The sequence below is a fragment of the Pithys albifrons genome, chromosome 16, assembly GCF_047495875.1.
Source record: "Pithys albifrons albifrons isolate INPA30051 chromosome 16, PitAlb_v1, whole genome shotgun sequence".
Lineage (NCBI taxonomy): Eukaryota > Metazoa > Chordata > Aves > Passeriformes > Thamnophilidae > Pithys > Pithys albifrons.
In genome coordinates, this window is record NC_092473.1 from 1,164,152 (window position 1) to 1,189,428 (window position 25,277).

The 25,277-nt window shown below is 59.9% G+C and overlaps 4 protein-coding genes and 1 non-coding gene across 6 annotated transcripts in view; 2 read left to right on the forward strand and 3 right to left on the reverse strand.

The window, feature by feature from the left end:
* The first annotated feature begins 3,567 nt into the window (after positions 1 to 3,567).
* Positions 3,568 to 6,621, forward strand: WFIKKN1 (WAP, follistatin/kazal, immunoglobulin, kunitz and netrin domain containing 1). Its single transcript, XM_071571300.1, is given in 4 exon segments — positions 3,568 to 3,629; positions 3,727 to 3,752; positions 3,755 to 3,987; positions 5,131 to 6,621. Coding segments are annotated over 4 exon segments (1,812 nt in total).
* A 603-nt stretch (positions 6,622 to 7,224) lies between these two features.
* Positions 7,225 to 10,017, reverse strand: METTL26 (methyltransferase like 26). Its single transcript, XM_071571305.1, has 6 exons — positions 9,769 to 10,017; positions 8,570 to 8,732; positions 8,396 to 8,455; positions 7,796 to 7,863; positions 7,429 to 7,507; positions 7,225 to 7,357 (listed from the first exon to the last, which is right to left on the reverse strand). The coding sequence occupies exons 1-6, from the start codon at positions 9,969 to 9,971 to the stop codon at positions 7,310 to 7,312; spliced, it is 621 nt and encodes a 206-aa protein (XP_071427406.1). The 5' UTR covers positions 9,972 to 10,017; the 3' UTR covers positions 7,225 to 7,309.
* Positions 10,018 to 10,098: 81 nt separating this feature from the next.
* TRNAG-CCC (transfer RNA glycine (anticodon CCC)) lies at positions 10,099 to 10,169 on the reverse strand. The gene has a single exon. It is a non-coding gene; the product is annotated as a tRNA-Gly (tRNA).
* A 1,862-nt stretch (positions 10,170 to 12,031) lies between these two features.
* MCRIP2 (MAPK regulated corepressor interacting protein 2) lies at positions 12,032 to 15,646 on the forward strand. The gene is made up of 5 exons (XM_071571306.1): positions 12,032 to 12,201; positions 12,286 to 12,367; positions 13,963 to 14,090; positions 14,288 to 14,389; positions 15,201 to 15,646. The coding sequence occupies exons 1-5, from the start codon at positions 12,150 to 12,152 to the stop codon at positions 15,269 to 15,271; spliced, it is 435 nt and encodes a 144-aa protein (XP_071427407.1). The 5' UTR covers positions 12,032 to 12,149; the 3' UTR covers positions 15,272 to 15,646.
* Positions 15,647 to 16,624: 978 nt separating this feature from the next.
* The window catches only part of ABCA3 (ATP binding cassette subfamily A member 3), a 35,205-nt gene continuing 26,552 nt past the window's right edge, over positions 16,625 to 25,277 (reverse strand). Inside the window, exons 24-32 of one of the 2 annotated variants that reach the window (XR_011699202.1) lie at positions 24,691 to 24,863; positions 24,260 to 24,394; positions 23,940 to 24,134; positions 22,774 to 22,961; positions 22,441 to 22,611; positions 21,852 to 22,039; positions 21,671 to 21,744; positions 18,882 to 20,033; positions 16,625 to 18,755 (exon numbers count right to left, since the gene is read on the reverse strand). Coding sequence is in view for 1 of the 2 variants with exons in the window: in XM_071571289.1 (XP_071427390.1) it covers positions 19,902 to 20,033; positions 21,671 to 21,744; positions 21,852 to 22,039; positions 22,441 to 22,611; positions 22,774 to 22,961; positions 23,940 to 24,134; positions 24,260 to 24,394; positions 24,691 to 24,863 (1,256 nt within the window). In the remaining variant the exon portion in view is untranslated. Of the gene's footprint in view, positions 20,034 to 21,670; positions 21,745 to 21,851; positions 22,040 to 22,440; positions 22,612 to 22,773; positions 22,962 to 23,939; positions 24,135 to 24,259; positions 24,395 to 24,690; positions 24,864 to 25,277 lie in introns of both variants that reach the window. The other variant, XM_071571289.1, reaches the window with a different exon arrangement.

The window sequence follows — 25,277 nt, forward strand, 5'->3', positions numbered from 1 at the left end:
CCTGGGGATTTGGGGCTGCTTGTGGTGCAGGTGTGTATTCCCACTTCCAGGTCATCCACATAATCACTTAAATTACATGTTCTGAGGAGTCTTTTCAGCCATGATTCCTGGCTGTGGTGGCTCTTGGCCCTTTTTCTGTACATGCAGAGGCTAAATCTGTTCTTGATTCTCACAGAATCAAGTTTTGGGGTGGTAGAGCTCTAAGAAAACACGGACTCGTCTCCAGCATGGCTGGTCCTATCGGTGGCTGGAGGGAGCTGGGCTCCCTGGCATCTTGCTGGGAATTGTGTCCATCCCTGCTCTACAGGGTCAGGTTTACAAGTACAGCCAAAGCCTTAAATGCCTTCTTTGGGTTGGGGTGATGCTGGGGGAGCACTCACCCATCCTGCCCGGACTGGAACAAGCTGGAAGCCGTCCTGGGATAAATAAATGTGACTGAAACGGAGAGGATGCAGCACCAGTGTCACACCAGGGTGGCCTCTGGAGGCACTGGGAGCCCCAGGGAAGGGGGATTTGCTCCTGGGGTGGAGGGAGACTTCTTGTCTGATCCTTTTCTCCCAGCCCACCTCCCCTTGACCTCCCTTTTCCCCTGCCTTCTCTCTTCCCTAGGATCAGATTTTCCACTTCGTACCAGACTGGCCACGCTTGTTTTAACAGCTTAAGTAGTAATTGCCGGGGCTGGGAGGGGGCAGGGGGAAATGAGATCGTGTCTGCAGCCTGGAAAACCCTGGAGCTAAGGTGAAAGCCTGGTCAGGGAAGAGTCACAGAGCCTTCTTTTTTTTTTTTCGTTTTTTCAGGGAGTTCTGGAAGTGTCTGTTGGCTCTTGCAGGGCCGAAACAAAGGCTGTGTGTGGTTTCAGGTGGGGCAGAGGCAGCCGGAGCCCATTATGCCGGAGCAGCGGGGGCTGCCTGGGCCACAGCTGCCTGCTGGGAAGAGCAGGGCAGGAAAACACTGCACAGCCTGAACGTGGTGGGAAGGCTGGGAGAGCTTCAGGGCTCCTGAGAGAAAGGGGAGGGAGCAGGTTCCTCTGGGATGATTCAGGCCTTTTCTCATTGAATGCATTTCTCACACACACCTTCCCAATTCGAGGTGTGTTGGGTCCCACTGTCCCACACAGACTGGGAAGAGGTGGTGACCTCCTTCCAACTGCAAGATGCTTGAAAATGAGGGTGCAGCTCCCTCTGGGTGCATTGGAGGGGCAGGACCCCCCGGGTGCAGGGGGCTATTGAAGGGGGACACATGGCACTGTACCCTTCCCTTTGGGACATGGTGCTGAGCCACTTCCTTGTCTTGGAGGGAGAAGATGAACCATAACCTGAGATCATCTCAGTTGATTAAAACATGGTCCTAGTAATGCCAAGGTCATGGGTCAATATCTGTATGGGTCATTCATGTCAGAGCTGGACTCGATGATCCTTGTGAGTCATTTGCAACTCAGGATATTCTGGGATAAACTTCCATCTGTGTCTGGGATCTTTGAAAGGGACCCTGAAAATCCCTGGTTTAGGATATGGTCAGTGCTTGGACACACAGAGTTGAAGTTTCCGGGAGCCTGAAGTTACAGTTGCTTTCAGCCTTGAGATGATGAAAGTATCGTGGACTTGGTCAGGGTGAGAAGAGTTGCTTTCTCCTTCATCTTCTGCTGGAGGTCCCCAGGTGTGGGTGAGGATCTCCAGTCACTGGGAGCTGCATTTCCAAGCACACAGCACTGGGCATCCCTCCATCCAGCCCTGCACCACTGGGAAGGTTCTTGGCCGCTGTTTGTCCCTCCTCACAGCCTTTGATCTTGGTGACACAGGGATGAGGCATCTCAGGCTCTGGTGTGAAGCACGTGCCACCCCTCAGGGGCTGCTCCTCTGGCTCTGGAGGGAGCCATGGGGCAGGAGCTGACCCAGACCCCAGCACTGGCATCGTGCTGTGACCACACAGAGCCCAGTGTGGGGATGGATGAAAGCTGAGCCCCAGGATTCCTGTTCTCCCTGCCCTTTCCTCCTGCACGAGGACCCTCAGGAGGACCCTCAGAAGGACCCTGGGGCATCCTGGAGTGGCTCTGAACTCCTGGGCTGCAACCCCAGGGAGTGAGGTGCCCTGCAACTGCCACGCTGCTTCCCATCTGGAGTGAGGTGGGTTTGTGGGTTAGGGATCTCCGTGTAGCCAGTGCCTGGGGTTGGCTGGGTGAGTCTGGGGTCTCCAGACTGCTGGGGCATGCAGGGTACATCCCCCAGCAGCTCCTGGCCAGGCTATCCTGATGCAATTCTCTGTTTGAAAAATGTCTCATCAGCCTCCCTGTGTCTCAGGGCAGCAAAACCTCTCTCAGCATCCACAGCTGCCCTTGGGCAGCTGCTGGGCTGTGAAACTGGGGATCCCTGCACAGCCATGGGACGTATTCGGCCCTCCACGTGTGGTCACAGCAGTGGCTGGAGCTCACCGTGGCTGCACTCTGCTCACACCAGCGTGGGGGTGTCCAGGGCCCCCCCAAATTGCCTGGCCTGGGGCAAAAGGGCTTCCCACTGAGGGAGCACCAAAGCATTCCATGCAAAAGCACCTTTGGGGTGCAGGTGGGTTGGATGCCCCACAACAAAAAAGCCAAGAAAGGGCTCCCCCTCTTTTTTTTTTTCCCTCCACCACTTACCCCCCAAGAGGGGAGGCTGGAGGTGCTGAGCTGCTCCTCCGGGGCCAAACCCCCTCGGGTTTGCTGTTTCGCAGGGGCTGCAGACCCCGCTCGGCGCTGGGGCTCTTGCCAGAGCCGGAAGAGTTAATGCTCCCAAAATGCAATGAAATGTTCCTGCTGCAGGTCAGTCTCCACCGGGGATTAGGGGGATCTGGCCGGGGAGCCGGGGCCGGCTTCTGCCAGCTCTGGGCCGGTGCGGGACGTGCTGCTTGAGCGCAGGCACAGCGCGCCGGGGTCTGGGTTGGCTCAGAGGACCCTCTGGCCGCAAATCAGCGGGGAGAGAGGGCTGGGAGCCCCAAGAAGGGCTGGGGGAGCCCCTCCAGGGGGGCTGTGTGGGCACCCACTCCAGCGGGTGAGCCGGGGTCCTGTGGCGGCAGCGCGGCACTCGTGGGATGCCGGCAGGAGAGCGGAGATGGATCCGTGCCGGTATCCCGCTCCTGGGCACCTTTGGCTGTGGTGCCAGTGGGTGCCCAGGGGCGAGGTGCGGGCTGAGGGGGCTCTGCGTGCCCCCCGCTGCCCCGTCCCACCGGACCGCAGGCTCTGGGTGTTCTCTCATCCTGCAGGAATTCGGCTCCGTGGGCCGGGCGGGTTTTTCTGTGTCCCTCCCTCCCTCCCTCCATTCACTCTCCCTCTTTGGAGACTTTCTGCATTCTGCCTTTGATCTCCCCCCGTGTTTGCCCAGGGATCGCCGGGCTCGCCGGGGTTAGAGGCTGAGGTCAGCGCCTTTCCCATTCCAAACACCCAGAAACATCAGTGGGAAGGGAGGGGATTCAGATTACAACCTTCCCGTCCTCCCCTTCCACCCCACTCGCCCCGCTCGCCGCGGCGGGGATGGACTGAGCCCCGAGGGACACCCGCCGCTGCCACCGTGTTCCCGAGAGCCGCGGCGGCGATGGATGGAGGCGGCGGGCGGCAGCGCCGGTGGTCCAACGGGCGCCGGCCGTGCTGAAGGGCAGAGGTTTGGTCCTCTCCTCCTCCTCCTCCTCCTCCTCCTCTTTGTCCCCCCGCCCGCCTTCTCCCTCATCCCCTCGGTCCTGAATGTGATTTATCCCGAGCCCTCGGCAGCGAGCCAGGCCGGCGGCGCGGGGTGCCCGATGGCTCCTCGGGGCAGTGGCAGGGCCCGGGAGCGGCGCTCGGGTGGGCGGCAGCGGGGCCCGGTGGGCATCGCGCTGCTCCTGCCCGTGCTGGCGGCGGCGGCCGGGCTGAGCCTGCAGGCGGGCAGGACGCGGCACCCGGGCGTGTGCCCCAACCAGCTGAACCCCAACCTGTGGGTGGACGCGCAGAGCACCTGCGAGCGGGAGTGCCAGGCGGACCAGGTGAGCAGGAGGCTGCGGGAGGGTTACAGGTTTTGGGGGGCATCCCCAGGTCCCCGAGGAGATGCTCTGGCGTGCGGGTTCTGTGCCCAGTGGCGCAGCCTGTTCAGTTGTTTCGGTGCAATGGGCTCAGCCCATCGGCATCTTTTCCCCCTCAAGCCCCTGCTGTCGGCTGCGGTGAGGGGTCCCCCGGAGATACTCCTCCCACAGGCAGAGAAACTGCTTGTTGTCCCCACATGTCTCCCTCTCGGGATCCTGCCCCATGCACAGGATCACCCTCCATGCACCCCCAGGGTGCTCCCACCCAGCCGAGGGACTGGGATGAAGGGAATGTGTGTGCTGGGAGAGGGACTCCATCAGGCAGAGGACAGAATCCCCTCCCAGCTTTCCCCCGTGGGCAGGAGCCCATACACGGCCTGGGCTGCCCATCTCCGAGATCCCCATCCCTGAGATCCCCATCTCTGAGATCCCCATCCCTGAGATCCCCATCTCCGAGATCCCCATCCCTGAGATCCCCACCCCTGAGATCCCCATCTCCGAGATCCCCATCTCCGAGATCCCCATCCCTGAGATCCCCATCTCTGAGATCCCCATCTCCGAGATCCCCATCTCTGAGATCCCCAACTCCGAGATCCCCATCCCTGAGATCCCCATCCTTGAGATCCCCATCCCTGAGATCCCCATCTCTGAGATCCCCATCCCTGAGATCCTCGTCCTTGAGATCCCCATCCCCTGTCTCTGGGCTCCAAGGAGTGAGCAGAGGCACCAACACCTCCATCCCAGTTAGGGCTGCCGGACCCAGGGGGAGGCTCCTTCCCAATTCATCTGTGCAACGGGTTCTGCCTCCCCTCACCCAGCAAAAGCGGAGAGGGGCAAGATGCCGTTTGCTGGGGGAGAAGGGTCGGTCATCACTGCAGCGCACCCCCAAACGTCCTGGGGGTGCTGAGGGTGGGCTGGGGACGCTGCAGCCGTGACAGGGAGGTTTTGGGCTCTCACCCGGAGTCCGGCGATGCTGAAGGTGCACAGAGCTGTGCAAGGGACACCTGCCCACCCAACAGCCCCACACGGGTGGGAGCAGCACCCACAGGCACAGCACGACGGTGACCTCCATGTCCCTCCCACACCCTCCTCTCCCTCCCCGGCCAGGACTGTGAAGACTTTGAGAAGTGCTGCACCAACGTGTGTGGGCTGCGGAGCTGCGTGGCCGCGCGTTTCGCCGACGGCAGCACCCCGGCGCTGGCACCGGCACCCGCCGCGTCCTGCGAGAGCTTCGTGTGTGCCCAGCAGGGCTCCGACTGCGACATCTGGGACGGGCAGCCCGTCTGCAAGTGCAAGGACCGCTGCGAGAAGGAGCCCAACTTCACCTGCGCCTCCGACGGCCTCACCTACTACAACAAGTGCTACATGGACGCCGAGGCGTGTCTGCGCGGCACCCGCCTCACCACCGTGCCCTGCAAGCACATCTTCACCTGGCCCGACACCAGCCCGGTGCCGCAGGAGACCACGGCGCGCCCCACGCCCGGCGCCGGCCCCGAGGTGCCGGTGCCCCCCGCTCTCTACACCAACCCCTTCCACCAGTCGGTGCGCGCCGGCGGCACCGTCAGCTTCCGCTGCGATGTCAGCGGGCGCCCGCGGCCCGACATCACTTGGGAGAAGCAGAGCGAGCGCGAGGAGAACTTCATCATGCGGCCGGACCAGATGTACGGCAACGTGGTGGTCACCAACATCGGCCAGCTGGTCATCTACAACGCTCGCCACGAGGACGCGGGCATCTACACCTGCACGGCCCGGAACGCCGCCGGGCTGCTCCGCGCAGATTTCCCGCTGTCGGTGGTCAGGCGGGAGCCGGGGGGGACCCCGCGGGCCAGCAGCCCCCAGCCCTTCCCCAGCGCCGAGTGCCTGAAGGAGCCGGACCGGCGGCGCTGCGAGGCCCTGGAGGTGCGCTGGCACTTTGACGCCAAGCAGGGCTCCTGCCTCACTTTCCGCTACGGCGGCTGCGGCGCCAACAGGAACCACTTTGAGACGTACGAGGAGTGCCGAGCCGCCTGCCTGGGCAGCGCCCGCCCCACCTGCCTCCTGCCCATGGTGCAGGGGCCCTGCCAGAACTGGGAGCCGCGCTGGGCGTACAACCACCTGCTGAAGCAGTGCCACTCCTTCGTCTACGGCGGCTGCGAGGGCAACACCAACAACTTCGAGAGCAAGGAGACCTGCGAGGACGTGTGCCCCTTCCCCAAGAGCCTGCAGTGCAAGGCCTGCCGCCTCAAGAGCAAGATGGTGCTGAGCCTCTGCCGCAGCGACTTTGCCATTGTGGGCCGGCTGATGGAGATCGTGGAGGACCAGGACTCTGGCATCGCCCGCTTCGCCCTCGAGGACGTGCTCAAGGATGAGAAGATGGGCCTCAAGTTCTTCAACATCAAGTACCTGGAGGTGACCTTGACCGACATGGACTGGAGCTGCCCCTGCCCCAACATGACGGCGGAGGACGGGCCGCTGATCATCATGGGCGAGGTGCACGACGGAATGGCCACGCTGGACCCCGGCAGCTACGTCCGTGCCGCCAACGACAAGCGCGTGAAGAAGATCTACGAGCTGATGGAGAAGAAAACCTGCGACCTCCTGAACCGCTTCCAAGACTAGGGGAGAGTCGGGACATGCCGACAGGGGGAGCTGCAGACACACCACGGAGGGGGCGGCGTGGGGGAGCCCCTGCACCTGTACCTACAGGTTACCACCATCATGCAGCTTCCCCCAGCCCCATGCGGAGCCCCAGCTCCCATCTCTCCTGTAAATTATCTGCCGCACAACCCCCACCTCGTGTGCCCCCAGCCTGGCCAGCAGCAATAAAGAACTGAGCTGGGTTACAGAGGGGTGGGAGGTCTGCCAGGACATCCCTGCTCTCCATAAAAACTTTCCCACCTCACCAAAGCTTCCAGACCCAGTGTAGCATCTGCGGTGCGGGATCTGCCCCGCCACTGGTGCTGAGGATGGGGGTTGGAGATGCCCCCCTGCGTGTCTGCACTGAAAGCATCAGGGAGCTGCTGGGGCAGGGGGGAGGCAAAGCCAGCAAGTTTATTGAGGGATGCAGTCCTGGGGAAGGGAGGGGGAAGTGGGATGAGTCCCCTGCCATTGGCACAGCATTCTCTGAGGCGAGAGCGAGAAGCCTCTCCCATTTCCCTCAGCCAAGCCAACCCCAGCTGGGGCGAGCGGGGCACTGTTCCATCACTGCCATCCCCGGCTGGCCCCGCTGGGGGCACGATGGGACCTCGGGGAGGCCGCAGTGTGGGGACAGCAGTGCCGGAGGTGCTGGAGGTGCTGTCAGGGCACGTTACAGCTTGCGGAAGATGAGACTCTTGTTGTTGGCCGGCATGTCCACCTGGGAGCACAGAGCCGGGGTCAGGGGGCCACCGGGTGGGCACCACCCTCCCCACAGACCCCATCACTCACCATCCGCTCCAGGAGCAGCCCGTTGGTCTCGGCCAGTTCCTGCAGCAGCGCCGTGTCCCGCAGGCCCCAGGCGGGATTGCTGCCGGGGAGGGAGGCTGGGTCAGACAGACGGACAGGGAGGGAGGCTGGGTCAGACAGACGGGCATCGGGGAGGGAGGAGTGGGTCAGACACACATCGTGCCCCGAAGCATCCCCATCTCCCAGGGGTACCCTGGTGGGGGGAGCTACCCTCAGACACTGCTTATCTTGAAGGACCACGCTGGGAGGGAGCTTCCTGCAGCTGCAGGAGCATGGGCAGGACAGACAGCACAGGCAGGACAGACGGGACGGGCCCCCAGCAGCCTGGGCCCCCCAGGCCGCCTCCTACCTCTGTCTCAGGCTGCGGTCAAAGTCCACGTTGCTCTGGGGGCTGATCTGTCCGTTCACGGCATAGGGCTGGTGGGACACAGAGCAGGAGCTGCAGGCACGAGCCAGCCCCTGTCCCCCTGCCCCCACCTCCATGGGCTGCTGTCCCCACCATGCACAGAAGCCAAGCAGGAAGAGACTTGGCCCCCAAGAGGGACCATGGGTCTCGTCATCCTCTGTGAGTTCTGTCACCCACTGGGGGTCCTGTCACCCTCAATTTCTGCCATGCACCTTGAGTCCCACCACCACCTCAAGTTCTGTCATCCACCTCGAATCGTGTCACCCCCTGCAGGTCCCACCATCCACCTCAGGTCCCATGACCCTCTGCAGTCCCCCCAGACCCTGCCTCAGATAAGACAAGGGAGGACAGGAACTCTCCCATCCAAAACTGGCCCACCCAGGGCTCAGCACGTACCCCAAAAGGCAGAGACCCCCTAAACTCAAGCTCTCCCGTTTCCCAACCCCCCCAAGACGTGCCTGGAGCTGCCCTCCCACCTGCCCACCCAGCATCCCCAGTGACATCCTGTGCCCCTCTGGATGCTCTCACAGCAGAATGACCCACCCCGTAGGTGAAGAGCGCTCCTCCTGGCTTCAGCAGCACGCCGGCACCCTTGAACAGGCCCTGGGGAATGAAAGACATGGGGACCAGGTCAGGGGCTGGGGACACCCCCAGGATCCCTCTCCTCGGCGCTGGCACCCCCAGGGCAGGGCACAGGGATGGGGCAGGGCTGCTCACCTCGGTGCACCGCAGCTCCGCAATGTGCATCATGTTGATGCTGACGAGGAGGTCGAGGGTGGCGGGCTGGGTGCCCCCCCACATCTCCCAGCCCTGTGAGACGTCCAGCAGGATGGGGGGCAGCAGGTTGGGCACCCCCGTGGCCTCCACGTAGGCAGAGATGCTGTGGGACACCAGACTCCACCTCAACCCCAGCTGGACATGGCCTGGTTGCCCCCTGACATCCCCCCAGCACCCGCTGCAGGCAGAGATAGAACTCCTGGATGGAGCCTCTGAAAGACAAGGCTGTGGGTGCAGCACAGTCTGGGGGCTCTTTGCTCCCAGATGGAGAACTGGGAGCACCTGGACCACCAGCAGAATGTGGATGGAGAGGCTCCAGGGCCTAAACTCCCCCAGTTCTGGAGCTCCTTGTGCTCCTGGCTGCTGCACCCCACTGGTACCATTGCACCAGCCCCACCTGATTCTGGTGTTATTTACAGCCTTTTTGGCACATTTGCCACACAGATTTGGGCTCCTGCAGCTTCCCAACCTGCCATTATTTTTACCCAGGGCAGTGGGTGCTGCTGGGAGGGCAGGACACAACCCCCCTGGACAGGTGCTGATTCCAGCACCTCCCCACAAGGTTTATTTTTTTTCCATGGGTGAAAGATGGATTTTGAGGCTTCTTAGGGAAAAATAAAGTGCTGAGCTGGGGAGCCTGGGCTGTTTGGGAGTTGGATATTGGGGATCTACTGGAAGAAATATAGCGTGTATTGACTTGGGAAGCCTGGGATGGGCAAGAGTTGAATATTGTGGTTTGCCTGGAAAAAATAAAGCATCAGATGGGGAACCCTGGGCTGTCCAAGCTAAAAATATACATCAAGCTCATCTGGGAGCAGGATATTGAGGTTTTCTGGGAAAAAAATACAGGACTGAGCAGGAGAGCCTGGGCTGCCGGAGAATTGGCTATCGAATTTTTCCTGGGAAAAAACCATGAAAGTGGGGAGCCCAGGCCCACTATTGGGGGGGTCTGTGCTGGAAAAAATATGCAGCTGTTGGGTTTCCCCGATATTGGGGTTTCCCAGGGAAAAACATGGCACTGAGCAGGAGAGCCCGGTCTGCCGGAGGGCGCAAAAATAATACAGCGGGGAGCGGGTTCGCGAGTGCGGGGAGGGGCTGCCGACGGTGCCCCCGGACCCCCCAGCCCCCGGGCCCCTCACCTGCGCAGGGCGCGGGGATCGATGTCCGAGGGCTGCCAGAGCGTGTGCGGGAGGGCGCGGGCAAAGTGCGCGGCGTGGAGTCCCGACCCCGCGCCCACCTCCAGCACCCGCAGCGCGCCCCGCCCCGCCCCGCGCCCCGCGCACTCCCGCAGCACCGCCAGGATCGGGCCCTTGTTGCGCTCCGCGGCCGCCGGCACCTCCATGGCGGGGCCGGGAAAAAGGAAAAAAGGGGGAACTACAGCTCCCGGCACCCCCGCGGGACCGCCCCAAGCCGCGGGTGGAGCTTCCACGGAGGGGTGGGGAATAAAAAAAAGGGAAGGAAAAAGTTACTGCGCCGCCCGGGAATCGAACCCGGGTCGCAAGAATGGGAATCTTGCATGATACCACTACACCAGCGGCGCGGGCGGTGATGCGTCTGCCCCGCCGCCCCTCGGCCCCACTTGGGACCGCGGGGTGCGCGCTGGGTGCTGCCCCCACCTGCCTGGCACAGACATTCCCACCTTATCCCCCCAGACAGGAGCGAATTGAGGCTCTGCGTGGACACCCCAGGAAAATGGGAGTCAGTGGGGAACCCGCACCCAGCCCTGCCGTGGCAGCTCCCACTGGTGATGGAGATCTGGAGGACCCATCTGGAGCACAAGGGTTTGGGGTTCAGCCCTTCTGAGCAGGGAAAAGCTCAGGGATGTACTCACAGGCACTCGGAGACCTCGGGCACGTCTCAGGCGGGGAAACTGAGGCACAACCCCCGCCGGGTGACAGGACAGGTGACAGCCAGCGGTGGTGTCCCCGCGCGTCAGGGTTGTATTTAGGCACGGTAACAGGGTTGAGGGAGTCGCGGGGGGCTGACAGTGCTGGGGACACTCCTGCAGGTGACTCACAGGTGCCTGGCACCCACCAGGGTCAGGTGCTGCTGTGCTTTTTTGAGGGGGCACCCACTTGCATCCCTCCCTCCCTCCTCGGCCACCACCGTGGACACGTGGCAGAAAGGCAAAGGTCACCCTCGTGGGGTGGCTCTGCAGCCCCCGCAGCCAGGCTGGAGCACTGAGGAGACCCCTGTCGGTTTGCCACATGGCCTGTCGCCCAAGCCCGGGGTGCTGGCACCAGCCAGCCCCGCGGTGGGGCCAGTGGGCGCTGCGGGGTGGCCGCAGACCGGCCCCGGGTCCTGTGCCGGGTCTGCACCTCCCGCCACGTGGGGACACCTCGGCGGGGCCTCCCAGCTCCAAAGGTCACCGTGATGGAGGGGACACGGGCCCGCTCCGGCTTCCTGCACTGCTTAGGGGATGTGTGGCTCAGGGCTTGTCACAGCGCTGTCCCCTGGGGGGGTGCCACCTCAGCCCCTGCCTCTGCACCCCCTCACCGTCCCCTGACTGGGCCCTCTGTGTCTCAGGATTGACCTCTCTGTGTCCCCCGTGTGTGCCATGGCTCCAGTGTTCTGCACCCTGAATGTCCCTGTGCAGGTCCCCTCCGTGTTCCCTGTCACTCCTGTGTCCCCTGCGTGCCTGTGCCATCTTGTGTCCCACGTGCCTCATGTGCCCTTTCCCCTACTTGCCCCCATGTGTCCCCGTGTCCCTTGTGTGCATTCTCTGTGTCCCACACATATCCCCTGTATGTCCTCATGTCCCACACATGCCCCTGTGTCCTCCATGTGTTTCCTGCGTGCCTTCCATGTCCCATGTGTGCCCCTGATATGTCCTATGTGTGTCCTGTGTGTGTCCCCACATCCCATCTGTTCCTTATGGTCCCTACATGTGTCCCATGTATGTCCCCACATATGCCCCTGAAATGTCCTGCATGTCTCCCATGTGTGTCCCCATATTGTGTGTCCCCCATAAATCCCCCCATGTGTCCCCCCGAAATGTCCTGCGTGTCTGCCCCGTGTGTCCCCATGTCCCACACCCGCCCCTGATGTATCCCCTGAGTGTCCGCTGTGTGTCCCCACATCCCCTGTCTGCCATGAGCGCCCTCACATCCCATGTGTTTCCCTGGTGTGCCCTGCACGAGTCCCGCGTGTCCCCCGCGCCTCCCACGTGTGTCCCCGCTGTGTCCCGCGCGTCCCCTGCGCGTCCCCACGTCCCACGCGTGCCCCCTTACGTGTCCCGTGCGTGTCCCCTACGTGTCCCCACATGCCATGCTCGTCCGTTACACACTCCGCGTGTCACATGTGTCCCCGCACATCTCCCACGTGTTCCCCCGACGTGTCCCGCGCGTGTCCCGCGTCCCCCCAGCCCCTCTGCCTTGTCCCCCGCGCGGTCCCTTTAAGCGCGGGGGCGTGTCGCGGGGCCGCCCGGCCCGGCCCGGCCCGTTAAAGGCCCCGGTGCGGGGCGCGCGCGGCACTGGTGCGGGGGCGCGGGGCCGGTGCGGGGCCGGTGCGGGCCCGCAGGATGTACACGCTGACGCGCGGCCCCAGCAAGCTCGCCACGCAGCGCCGCACAGGTACGGGGGGCGCGGGGCCGGAGGGGCGCGGGGGGCTCCGTCCCGCCCCGCGCCGCCCCCGCTGACGCCCCGCGCCCTCCGCAGGTCCCACGCAGCAGGCGGTGGAGAGCAGCAAGCTGGGCGAGCTGCGGGGGCGGCCGCAGCCCGGAGCGTGGCCCCCCGCCAGGTGAGCGCCGTGACCTTGGGAAGGGGACCGGCCCCGGGGCGGCCGCGCCGTGACCTTGGGAAGGGGATGGGAAGGGGAGCGGGGCGGCCGCGCCGCCCGGGGGGACGCGGGAGGGGGACGCGGGAGGGGGACGCGGGGTCGCTCGGCGCGGGGGTCGCAGCCCCGCCGGTGCCCGCACGCGTCCCGCATACACGCGTGGCGTGGGTCGGCCCCGCGGGGGACACCGGGCTTGACGCCGCTCCTCCTTCCCGGGGGCTGTCCCCAAAGTCGGGGGAGCGGCAGCGCTGGGGGCACGCCAAGGAGGCGGCGCGGGGGGTCCCGTGCGGGGCCGGGCCGGGCTTGTCCGACCCCCCCCGCGCCGGCCCCGGGCACGGCCCCGATTGCACAAACCGGCGGCGGGGCCAGCGCTGTGTGACCGCCCGGCCCGGCTGCGGCCACGGCCACGCCGCGCACCACGGACCGGCCGTGCCCCCGGCCCCTAAAATGTGCCTGGGGGGCGCTTTGGGTGACTCCCGGCGCCCACCAGTGGTACCTGGAGCTGCTGGGTGGGTGCTGGAGGGCATTCCAGCGCCTCGGGGGGTGATGATGGATCCATCCCTAAGGACACCTTTTCCCGGCTGAGCGCTGGGGACAAAGCCCACCCAGGCAGGCCAGTGGAACCACTCCAGCTCTGCCCATCCCCTCCAGCTTAAAGAAATAGATAAGAGCCCCCCATCCAGCTCCGCTCCTTCCCAGCATCCCTGTCATTCACTGGAGGGGCAGCTGCAATGCTCACCCTCCTGCTGCCTGCCCAGTGCCCCATCCGTGGGGCCTGGGGGTCACTGTGAGCCTTTCCCAGCCCCTGCACACAGATCCATAGGGGCTGCCTGTTCCCAGTCTCTCCTGCCCTCCAAACCCACTCCTGGGGCCCCTTAGACTTTGTCCCGTGAGGAACGTGGCTGTTGCAGACATGTCCTGCCTCAGAGCTGGGCAGAAAAGCCAAACTACTGCAGTTCTACATTGAAAGTTCCCCCAAGTCTTATCCCAACTTTTTCCTTCGGCTCTCTGTTGCTGCTTTCAGGCTGGAGCTGGTTTAAGTGCCACTCCCCCAGAGGGGATCCCAGCTCTGAGAAAGCCTGATCTGCTCCTGGATAGCAAGGGGACATCCCAGAGCCTTGGGCACATGCTGGGGCCAGGGCTGCTCCAGTGAACCCGGGTGCTTGGTCTGCAGAGGATGGCACGTGCCCTGCCCTTACCCAACTGGATTTCACTTCCATTTTCCTGATACACCTGCAATTCTGGTGACAGATTCTTTATTTTAGGCACTTCAATTAATGCTGAGCTGGAGGACAGGAGGGAGACGGGCAGCTTGTGCTTTTCCCTGGGGAGCTCCCCTTGCAGCTGTGTCAGAACCCCTTCTCCCTGGGAGCTGGGTCCCTTTCTGTCCCCTCCCTTGGGGACAGGGCTGGGTGGCTGCAGCTGTGCCTCTGGCCTTGCTGGGGCTGTGGGTGAACATGCACACCGTGGGACAACCTGGAACAGCTGCACAGTTCCAGTCCTTGCTCCAAACAGGGGTGGGAAGAGCTGGCCCCACTCACCCCTCCTTGTCTCCCCAGCCCAGCCCAAAAACTCGTGTTCAACAGAGTGAATGGCAAGAGGCCGCCGGTGCTGCTGCAGCAGGTCTCCGCCCCCGAGGAGTGCTACACCCTGGCCCACGAGGAGAATGTTCGCTTCGTCTACGAAGGTGAGGGCAGAGGGTCCTTGGGCAGCACCTGGTGGGGGGGGCTGGAGTGTGCAGGGTCTCTTCTGAGACAGCTTCATCCTGCTGGGAACATCACTGTGTCAGGAGTGGAGTTGCCAGCCTGGGGATGTGTCCTCTCCTGCTTCTCAGGCTGGAAAACCCCCATCCCAAACCCACCCCCTGCCTGTTCCCCCTCCCAGCCTGGCAGCAGGTAGAGCAGCAGCTGGACGGCAGCCGGAGCGGGGACAGCGCCTGCGGCCCCGTGCAGTACGTGGAGAAAAACCCCAACCCCGGACTCAAAAGTAAGTGGGAAGGGGTTGTGGTGCTTCGGGGTGTGTTGGCTCAGGGGTGCAATGAGCTGGTGAGGGCTCAGCCAGGCACCTGAGTGGGGCTTTGGTGGGAGAAGGGGGAGAAGTGATGTGCTGGAAGAGCTGGAGTTGGGTCTGTTCTGCTGGTGCTGAGGCCACTGTGGGGGTCCTGGGCAGGAGCAGATGGCCCCCAGTGTTGTGGTGGGGATTTCCCACTGTGCCCCTTGGAGAGGCCCAGCAAGCAGGACACCTGGTTGGTGGCTCCTCTGGGAATCAGGCCTTCTCCAGCCACCAAGGTGGGTTCAGCATCATGCTGGAGAGGAGCCCCCAGTCCTGCCCTGGGGACCTCCTTCTCCCAAGGTTGGCAACAACACTTCTCTGGTGGCAGCTGCAGTCAGGGCTGACACCACAGCCTGAGGGCTCCTGCAGTGGCACCCAGAGCTCCCCGAGAACGTCCCTGTAATCCCAGCCTGGCTTTATGAGCACATGGCACAGGGGTGGGGAAATCTGGGGCTGAATATTAGGAAAAGGTTTGTCCCCCTCTTCCACCAGCGGGTGGATGGGCACTCAACAGGCTCCCCAGGGCAGTGGTCATGGCCCCAAGGCTGCCAGAGCTCAAGTGTGTTTGGACAATGCTCTCAGGAACAGGGTGGGAGTGTTGTGTAGAGCCGAGAGTGGGACTGGTTGATCCCTGTGGATCCCTTCCAACTCAGGATATTCTGTGATTCCACCGTTATTTTTCCTGGTGGCTCAGGGTGAGCACCTGGAGCTCTACTTCTCCTCCAGCTTCACCCCTCTCTTTCAGACTTTGTTCCAATCGACCTGGAGGAGTGGTGGGCACAGCAATTTCTGGCCAAAATTGAGAACTGCTCATAAAAGGGAAGAAAAGGTTGCATTTGGTCTCTTCTTAAGAGAAGCGAAGCTGCGAGCACCTGGTCAGAACCCAGAGTCGGTGGCATTTTCCAACCACGGTTTTAAAAGGTGCCCAGAACGGAGTGACCCACGGGACCGGACCACAGCCATGCCCGGCCACGTGCCCTCCCCGTGCCCGGAGGAGGAGCAGCCTGTGGCCCCAGCCAGGATTCCTTAAGTGCCAGTTCACGGACCGCTGCAGCTCCTGCAGCCTCCAGCTCCCAGGGACACTTTGGTGCCAGGCTGGGGGCGAGGGAGCGGATCCCCCCCGCCGGGGCACGGGGAGGACGGCGGAGGGGCTGTAGCAGCACCACCAGACAATAAAGCACTGAAACTGCCCATGGAGATGCACTTGGAGGGGGGGGAGGCTGGGGAAGCAGTGGGGTGTGCAGCATCGTGCCCCAGAGAGGGGATGCTCATGGCCAAGCCATGGCTCAGAAACCTGAACACAAGCCCTATGAGAGGCTGAGGGAGCTGGGGTTGTTTAGCCTGAAGAGGAGGCTCAGGAGGAACCTCATCACTCTCTACAACTCCCTGAAAGAAGGTTGTAGCCAGGTGGAGATTGGTCTCTTCTCCCAGGCAACCAACAGTAGGACAAGAGGGCATGGCCTTAAGCTCTGCCAGAGGAGGTTTAGGTTGGATATTAGGAAGAAATTCTTTACAGAAAGGGTCATCAGGCATTGGAATGGGCTGCCCAGGGAGGTGGTGGATTCTCTGTCCCTGGAGGTTTTTAAGATGAGACTGGGTGTCTAGTAACAGCCATGGTAGTGGATCAAGGGTTGAACTTCATGGTCTCAGAGGTCTTTTCCAACCTGGCTGATTCTGTGATTCAGTGGGTGCCTGGCTTGGAGCATTTCCCCCCCTCCCCTGGAGCTGCATCCCTGCCCTGAGGCTGCCTCATGGCCCAGGGCTCAGCCAGGGGCTGGTGCTGTCTTACATGATGTTTGGGACTGAGGGGGCATCTGCAGCAAGGCTGGGCACCCTGGCTGTGGTTCAGAGCCAGGCAGCAGTGTGTGTAGGTGGGGAAAGCTGCAGGAATGGGGGTGCCAGGACCAGCCCCCTGTGCCATGAAGGTCAGAAGGCCTTTTGAGCTGAGGACAGTTGTGGCTGCCTGTGGTGGAAAGAATAGGGACCCCAACTTCTGCTTCCACACAAAAATTCCTCAGCCCAGGGGCTTTTCCAGGCCAGACTGAGCCTTCCAGTTCTGGTTCTGTAAGACACCCCTCTTCCTCCATGTTCTTTTCCCTAAAGCAGAGAGCAGGAGGGAAGCACAGCTTGAGCAGGGTCTGACTCCAAAGAAGGCCAGGAAGCACCCACTGGAAAAAAATCACTTTTATTATTCCTAGGATGGGAATAACAACCACACTACAGCCAGCAGGGAGTAGCAGCTGCCTGGGACCTGTGATGCTTCTCCCACCTGCGAGGCCAGAGAAGTGCCACCAACAGCAGCCTGGCCCTGGCAGCACCTGTGTGGTGAGCTCCTGGTCCTGCTCCCTGCCCTGGCACTGTGGCTGTGACTGAAATCAGGAGCAGCACCATGCACAGCCAGCAGCACCTGCCTCGGGGACAGGGAGGGTATTACAGCCCCCTGTGACAGGGCAATGCTGCTTCCTTAAGCCTTGTTTCATTTAGGCCAGGATGGTCCCAGTGATGGGAGGGCTGGGGTCAGGGAATGCCATCTGTGCCCAGGGCTCCTCTCCCACTGGCTCTGCCATGGCATCAGGGGTGCTGTGGGGGTTATGCTGCCTCTGTGTCCCCACCCCAGCACCAAGCCTTGCAGGGGGTCACCAGTACTCCAGCAGGACATGTACTGTTGCTGCTGTGCTCAGGGCACTGCCAGCTTGTGGCAATTTGGCATCTTGTCCCCTGCAACCCCCCCCATTCCCACTGCTCCAGAGCCCAGGCAAAACCTAGGAGGTTCTGCTGTACTTCCCTTTCCAGTAAAAACCAAAAACAGTTACTGGGAGTCTCAGCACCTTGCTGGTGGCTCCAGCAGAAAGCATTCCCTCTTCCCTTCCTGGGAAGGTCACTGATGCTGGGATTCCCCCTTGCATGGTGCCCTGGCCGTGACTGGCTCTGCTGCCCAGTGGGATGCTCCCAGGGAGCAATCCCTCCCTGTCAGCAGCTCCAGAGGGCTCCAGCCATTCACCTGCTGGCTGTTCCAAATAAAAACACACATCGTTAAGATCCAGGGAAATTCTTAGTAACATGATGCACCATCGTTCTGAACAACATTAGACAAAGGGGGGAAAAAGGAACAGGAAAGAATGAGTCAGTCACAGGGAAAAGAACAAAAACCCAACCCAAAAATGAAACCCAACCCCTGACAATGCAATCACTGGGAGGGCATCAGCCCCCCTCACCATAAATATTAATTAGTTATGTGCAATTGTGTGTAGTACTATAGTGCAAATAGCTCTGCATTGATCGAGGGGCAGCGGCCAGAGGGGCTGCCCCAGGTGACACAGGGACTAGTTAAGGACAGACAAGAATGAACACAGATTTCCAACAAACAAACAAACTAAAAAGCAACCCAACCACTGGGAAACACCAAAAAGAAATCCCAGTTGCTGCCTCTGACTGGGCACAGGCAGGGCTGGGCAGTGCTGGTGCCCAGCAGCATCCCAGAGCTGGGCAGGGACAGGACAGGGCCTTCACTCCCTGCCCACTGCTGAACAGGGGATGGGGATGAGGAGGGGGCTGAAGGACAGATATGCTCTGGTTGGAGCTGTGTGTGACACAAGGGTTGAGCTCAGCAGGACATGGGCACAGTGAGAGCACTGCTGACTTCAGACCCACCCTGTGACTCCACAGCACAGTGTAGGGCAGTGCTGCTGGCAAATCCCTGCATGGGCACATGACAGCCCAGCAGTGTCCCTGGGCACCCTGTGACACTTCACACCCATCCCACTGAGCACAGCCATGTCCACCAGCATCCTGCTGAATCCCACTGTGCACAGCAGCGTCCCCAGGGACCCTGTGGCACCTCTCATGGAGCCCAGCAGTGTCCCCAGGGACCCTGTGGCACCTCTCACGGAGGCCAGCAGTGTCCCCAGGGACCCTGTGGCACCTCTCACGGAGGCCAGCAGTGTCCCCAGGGACCCTGTGGCACCTCTCACGGAGGCCAGCAGTGTCCCCAGGGACCCTGTGGCACCTCTCACGGAGGCCAGCAGTGTCCCCAGGGACCCTGTGGCACCTCTCACGGAGGCCAGCAGTGTCCCCAGGGACCCTGTGGCACCTCTCACGGAGCCCAGCAGTGTCCCCAGGGACCCTGTGGCACCTCTCACGGAGCCCAGCAGTGTCCCCAGGGACCCTGTGGCACCTCTCACGGAGGCCAGCAGTGTCCCCAGGGACCCTGTGGCACCTCTCACGGAGGCCAGCAGTGTCCCCAGGGACCCTGTGGCACCTCTCACGGAGCCCAGCAGTGTCCCCAGGGACCCTGTGGCACCTCTCACGGAGCCCAGCAGTGTCTCCAGGGACCCTGTGGCACCTCTCACGGAGCCCAGCAGTGTCCCCAGGGACCCTGTGGCACCTCTCATGGAGGCCAGCAGTGTCCCCAGGGACCCTGTGGCACCTCTCACGGAGGCCAGCAGTGTCCCCAGGGACCCTGTGGCACCTCTCACGGAGGCCAGCAGTGTCCCCAGGGACCCTGTGGCACCTCTCACGGAGGCCAGCAGTGTCCCCAGGGACCCTGTGGCACCTCTCACGGAGGCCAGCAGTGTCCCCAGGGACCCTGTGGCACCTCTCACGGAGGCCAGCAGTGTCCCCAGGGACCCTGTGGCACCTCTCACGGAGGCCAGCAGCGTCCCTGAGCACCCCTCACCCACTGCTGCCTCCAGCCCAGGTTCTGGCTCTCCAGCCCATCACGTGCTGTTCCAGGGGCCGAGCTCCGGGCATTGCTCCAGCACCACGTCCTACCTCTCACCCAGTGCCAGCTCCTGGCACCACACAGCTCCTCTTGCATGGCTGGGGTCGGTGCCAGCTCCTCAGGCCAGGCTTGGCAAGCAGGCAGGAGGAGACAGTTTTCCCAGACAGTTAAAGGAGAAGGAGCCTCCTCTGTCCCATGCCAGGCAGGGGCTGGACAGGAGCTGTGCCACATCCCTCTGGTTGGACACAAAGTGCTTCTATGAGCCATCCTGACGACCCCAGGGCCGGTTTGGACCTAAGCTATGTGACAGCCTCCTGCTAAACCACGAGCAACCACCAAACGACACATCGACATGCAGGCGAGGACCACGGTCCGGGCGTGAGCGATGGGCAGGGAAGGGGGGAGCAGGGACCCATCCCACTGCTCCTCTGCCAGCCCCAGCTCACCAGCCCTCTCCAGCCCTCCAGGCTCCTCCTGGCTTTTGGGGCAGGATTTTTTGCTGTGTGGGGGATGAAGGCTGGAGAGTGGCAGTGTCTCTGCACACACACACACAGACTGCACCGGCAGCTGCGGCGACAGGAGGAACACCACCATCCTCTCCCCCCTCCCCGGTGAAAAGTTTTACATTTATACAGTATTTAAGACACGCTGATATATAAATTACTGTCTCTATATATACTATGTATAGGCTGAGGGCCAGTCCGTGAGGAAGGGCACGGGTGGGGCTCATTTCCCTCTGTCCTCTGTGTAGTGCTGGAAGCGAGTGAAGCTCATGAAGACCTGCTCCAGGGAGATCTGGCTCACCGAGTAGTCTTCCAAGTGATACTTCTCTTTGGCTTTCTCCAAGGCCCCAAAGACCTGCAAAGGGGGGCACAGACATCAGGGCAGTGTGACATGGCAGGGCAACCCCCTGGCTGTGACAGGGAATACCCAGACTGTGACAGGGAAAGCAGAGGAAGCTTTTTATCTCCAGGGAGACCTGTGGAAATGACACCTTCCTTGGCAGGAGGGTGGGGGAAAGCCAGAAGATGGATTATTTAGTAGAGTACCTGACCACATTTAAAAATACATTCTGTGTATATGTACATTTTATATATTTATATGAGAGAAATGCATGCATGTATATCTGTCTGTGTGTGTGTATAAATATGTGTGTGTGTGTCTGTGTGTGTGACTGTGTGTGTCTCTGTGTGTGTCTGTGTGTGTCTGTGTGTCTGTGTGTGTCTGTGTGTGTGTCTGTGTCTGTCTGTCTGTGTCTCTGTCTGTCTGTCTGTGTGTGTGTGTCTGTGTCTGTCTGTCTGTGTGTCTCTGTGTGTGTGTGTCTGTGTGTGTGTGTCTGTGTCTGTCTGTGTGTGTGTCTGTGTCTGTGTGTGTGTGTGTCTGTGTGTGTGTCTGTGTCTGTGTGTCTGTGTCTGTGTGTCTGTGTCTGTCTGTCTGTCTGTGTGTACACAACTGGGCTTGAATCCCAGCCCAAGGTTTCTGCTAATACATAATAGATAACATATTTACTTAATCTTAAAAAGCCTACATAGTATAGTATATATATATATGTTTATAAAGCCTACATAGTATAGTATATATATATGTTTATAAACTATATACATAACTACCTGTGTATAGCATATAGTTTTTTATATTTAGCTATATATATTAAATATTTATAAATACACATATATATTTATAAACTCTATAGTTTTTATATAATCTGTACACGATGTACTTTCTCTGTAGTCTATATACACACTATACACAATACAGTCAATATAGAATATATACTCTGTATAGAGTATCACCATATTCTAGAGAGAGTATATAGTGTATACAGATATATAAAAAGAATATATACTATATGCAGTGTTTATAGTTTATATGCAGTCTATATAGTAGTTTATATACATTGCATATAGTACAATATAATAAATGTAATGAGTATAATATATATGTACACAATGTAGCCTATATATACACTGTATATAATATACATAGATACAAAAACCTATATATACTTACATACTGCATATGACAACTGTTTACTGTGTTTATCTCTGTCGACATGTATTTATATATAGATAGTGTATATATGGACAGATAGTATATAAAGAGATAATGTATACCTGTATATATACTATCTATATACTGCATATAGAACTATCTATGTACACTCTATGCAGATGGTTCAGATGGTTACCTACTATACATACTGTGTACATCTGTATACACACATACACACTCATGGGTGTTTATCTGTATCCCTGGGCTGGGATCCTACAGGGTCCCTGTTTGGGCAGAGCCACTGCCCCTGCCCTGGTGGGACCACACGGTGCCACCCGAAGTTGGGGTGCCAGGGGGCTCCTAGGGTTGAGGGGCAGGAGCAGGGCTAGGGAGGTGCCCACCCCTGCCATGCTTCCCTCAGCAAACCACCAAGAGTGTTTAAAGGGGTAGGAGGAGGTTTCCCTCCTTGTGCAAAAGGGGGATGTGCTCCAGCACCCCCTTACCTGTGCCCAGCTGAGGTTCTTGTTGGTCAAGTGGTAATGCACCATGCCCTGGTGCTCGTGCTTCAGGACACTGCCTGGGAGAGATGAGCAAGGAGAGGCTCTGGGTTAGGGACTGTGCTGAAGTTCACTCCCAGCACCCTGCCCTCCCTTTGAGGGCAGCTGCTCCAGCAGCTCCCAGTACCTGGGAAAGTCTTCTCCACGAAGGCCTTGAAGGCCAGCAGCTCGCCCTCCTCCTCGCTCCGTGTCTTGGCCAGCAAGGTGTAGCCACTGCCAAACTTGCTTTTGAGGTGCTGGGGGCTGCCCAGGCACTTGAACTGCCCATTCACCATGATGGCCAGACGTGTGCACAGCGCCTCACACTCCTCCATGCTGCAGGAGGGAGAGGACTTGTTCAGAGAATCATGGAATAGTTTGCATTGAAAGGGACTTTAAAGCTCATCTAGTCCAACTGTCATGGGCAGAGACACCTTCCAATAGACCAGGTTGTTCCAAGCCCTGTCCAACCTGGCCTTGGACACTTCCAGGGATGGGGCAGCCACAGCTTCTCTGGGCATATAAGCACCAGGACACAAGCACAGAAACTTCTGGGAAGTGGCTGGAGGTGTATTCCCACCTCTCTGGGCTTTTGGAGGAGGAAGATTTGGGTAAAGCCAGCCACTGGCTGCAGGCAGGGAGTGCCCACCCACCAGGCTCTGGAGTTGGGTCCCATCCCTTGGACCTCACCACTCTCCCTGATCTCTCATGCCAAGCCAAGCACAGCCAAATGTCACCTGTGGGAGGTGAAGATGATGGATTTGCCACACTCGCGCGTCCGTGTCACTGCGTCCCACAGCAAACGCCGGGCCACGGGGTCCATGCCAGTGGAGGGCTCATCCAGGAAGATCACAGGGGGACCACCAATGAGGGCAATGCCAGCACTGAGCTTCCGCTTGTTACCACCACTGCAGAGGAACCACAGAACCATTACTGTCTGAAACAATCTCCAAGATCATCCAGTCCAACGTTCCACTGAAAAAGGGAGATGGGAACAGGGACAGGGATCCAGTATGAGCCCAGGGAGCACCGGAACAGCAGACATGGGGTTTGTCCATGGCTACTCTCACCTGTAGGTCCTCACAAGCTTGTCGGCGTGGGGCTCGAGGAGCAGCCCCCGCAGCATGTTCTCCACGCAGCTGCCGATGTAGCGCTCGGGGATGCCCCGCAGCCGCGCGTACATGCTCAGCGTCTCGCGGCCCGTCATGTGCTCCAGCAGCGCATCGAACTGCGGGCAGTACCCGATCCTCTGCTGCACCTTGGGGCAAGAGCAACACAATGGCAGTCAGCTCAGAGGCAGGTCTCCAAGCTAGGAGGTGCCAGGGCACCTAACAGGGGTTTGCTGCTCCTCGGTGAGGTTTCGGATCTGAGTGATGGGGGCTGAGCTGTAGCTCTGACACCAGAGGTGGAAGGAGAGAGAAATGCTCTTGTCACTGGAGCAGCAGGGCTGGCAGGGGTGGACGCAGACAACGTGTTTCTAGGTGGGCTCACACTGCCTCTTCCAAGCTAGTTCCTCACTGTGAGGGCCCACTTTGGGTGGCCCAGGCTCTCAGGAGAAGGAAAGCGCTGGAGGGTTGGTACCTCCCCCATATACTGGTCATCTCCAAGGTCAAGAGCATGACAGAAGGCAGTTCTAGGGAAGGAAGCAATCTGGGCCATGTTTTCAGGGCAGACTCTCCCTATCTTCTCCAGGCCTGACCTTGTCTGGAGTCCCATTCACCTAAGAGTTGGCTTCAATGATCCTTGTGGGTCCTTTCCAACTCAGAATATTCTGTGAAATCTGTGACGGTGGTAGAGGAATCCCAGGACTGAACTGAAAACCCAACCCCTGCTCTTTTCTTGCTTTTCCTAAGGGAGTGGGCAATTCTCTGCAAGGAGACCTCTAGCAGGGGTCTGGAAAGGTTTGACCTGCTTGTTTTAGAGAGACCATCTTCCAAATGTGGACAGTAATTCACATCTTCCAGATTTCCAACTATGGAGCTAAACCCTTTGATGAAGGGGTTGCCACCCTCTCAAGGTCTGGCTTCCATTTGTATCACATCTGTGATCCCAGCAGAGAGGGAACCGCTTCCATGTGGACAGATAATTGTGGGCCAGCAAAGGACACAATTTCCCTGGGATACTGCCCCCACCCCCAAAGCTGCAACCGTGTTCTCCACGGAGACACCTGCAAGGTGGCCCAGGCCAGCCAGACACAGGACTGTCTGCAACACTGCCCTCCTGCAGCCCTAGGTACCTTCTTGATGTTGGCCAGGATGCTGTGCCCATCTACAAAGGCATCCCCTGATGTGATGCTCTCATCACCAGTCAGCATCTTGAAGGTGGTGGTTTTGCCTGCTCCGTTGAAGCCGAGGAGGCCAAAGCATTCCCCTTTGCTGACAGCCAAGGAGATCCTGTCCACTGCCAGCAGGGACTCTCGGCTGTCATAGACCTGGTGGAGACCAACACAAAGACACATGTCACCACCTGGTGGCACGGCAAGGCAAAGGGTGGCTTTACCAGCCCCAGGACACAGCTCAGCTGGCAGCAGGATGCTCAGGGACATGTTCTCCTCACCTTGGTAAGCTCCTTGATGACCAGAGGGCTGCTGAGAGATGACAGCAACTCTGGTGGTGACTCCAAAACCTTCTTCCTCTCATCTGCCACATCCCTGTCCTCTGGCAGCACAGACACCCGGTTCAGCAGTGCCACCTAAGCACATGGGGGAGACACCCTCTGTGTCACCTGGCTGCTGGGGGACAAAGAGATCCCTCCAGAGTCCCCAACCCCTGCAGGATCCACCATCTCTTCCATCAGCCACCTCTGTGGATGCCTCATTTCCTCTGCCAACCCAAAAACTTAACAGGATCAGCCCCTCCAAGCAACCTGCTCCAGGGATGCCCCCTGGGAAGATGATTGAGGTGATGGGGCCTGTCTCCAGCTCACAGGGACTCCTGGGCTGGGCTTGAAGGGCATCTCACTGCTCCCTCCCACACACTTCTGCTCACCCATTTCCGTCGCCTGCAGATGCCACAGACCAGAGTTCTCAGTCTCCAGAGAAGGTTTGTCTCAATAAGGAAGAGGAGGAAGAGGAAGGAGAAACCCTGGATGGCCAGGGAGGTCAGGTATCGCCCGATGCCAGGCGTCTCCCAGGAAAAGTAGTTCATCTGGTAACTGATATCTGAGGAGGGATGGAACAGAATCAACACCTGATCAACCCACACTCTGGGGAGGGGTAGATAAGCTCCAGAGGGAGCTGAGCCCAAAGCTTTGCCAGGCTCCTCTCCATCCTATGCTGGTTCCCCGCCCATACTTCTTTCCAACACTTCCCACAAGAGGATTTGGGTCTGGAGGTGATCTGGCAGAAGATCCCCATGGAGGTTTGCAGAGGACACCAATCTTGGGATTTTTTTACTTGCCTGTGAAACCTTCTCTAGCCCTCATTTTCCTCCAAATCATGAGTAAGGAAAAGATGCCTTAATTGGATCACCTATGAGTGTCAAACACTGCGCAGTTTTTGCTTTAAAAGGGTACCTGGAGCTACTGCCCAAGCAGAGGCCTTATGATACTGCCCAGTTCCACCACCCACCCCACA

What these genes read in the sequence shown, in the direction of transcription:
- METTL26 (XM_071571305.1), bottom strand. Translation starts at nt 9,971, where the DNA reads ATGGAGGTGCCGGCGGCCGCGGAGCGCAACAAGGGCCCGATCCTGGCG. An exon ending in CGGAGCTGCGGTGCACCGAG is followed by an intron (nt 8,456 to 8,569) that starts GTGAGCAGCCCT and finishes TTCATTCCCCAG; the next exon opens with GGCCTGTTCAAGGGTGCCGG. An exon ending in GACCGCAGCCTGAGACAGAG is followed by an intron (nt 7,508 to 7,795) that starts GTAGGAGGCGGC and finishes CCTCCCCGGCAG; the next exon opens with CAATCCCGCCTGGGGCCTGC.
- MCRIP2 (XM_071571306.1), top strand. Translation starts at nt 12,150, where the DNA reads ATGTACACGCTGACGCGCGGCCCCAGCAAGCTCGCCACGCAGCGCCGC. An exon ending in CGCCACGCAGCGCCGCACAG is followed by an intron (nt 12,202 to 12,285) that starts GTACGGGGGGCG and finishes CGCCCTCCGCAG; the next exon opens with GTCCCACGCAGCAGGCGGTG. An exon ending in TGTTCGCTTCGTCTACGAAG is followed by an intron (nt 14,091 to 14,287) that starts GTGAGGGCAGAG and finishes TCCCCCTCCCAG; the next exon opens with CCTGGCAGCAGGTAGAGCAG.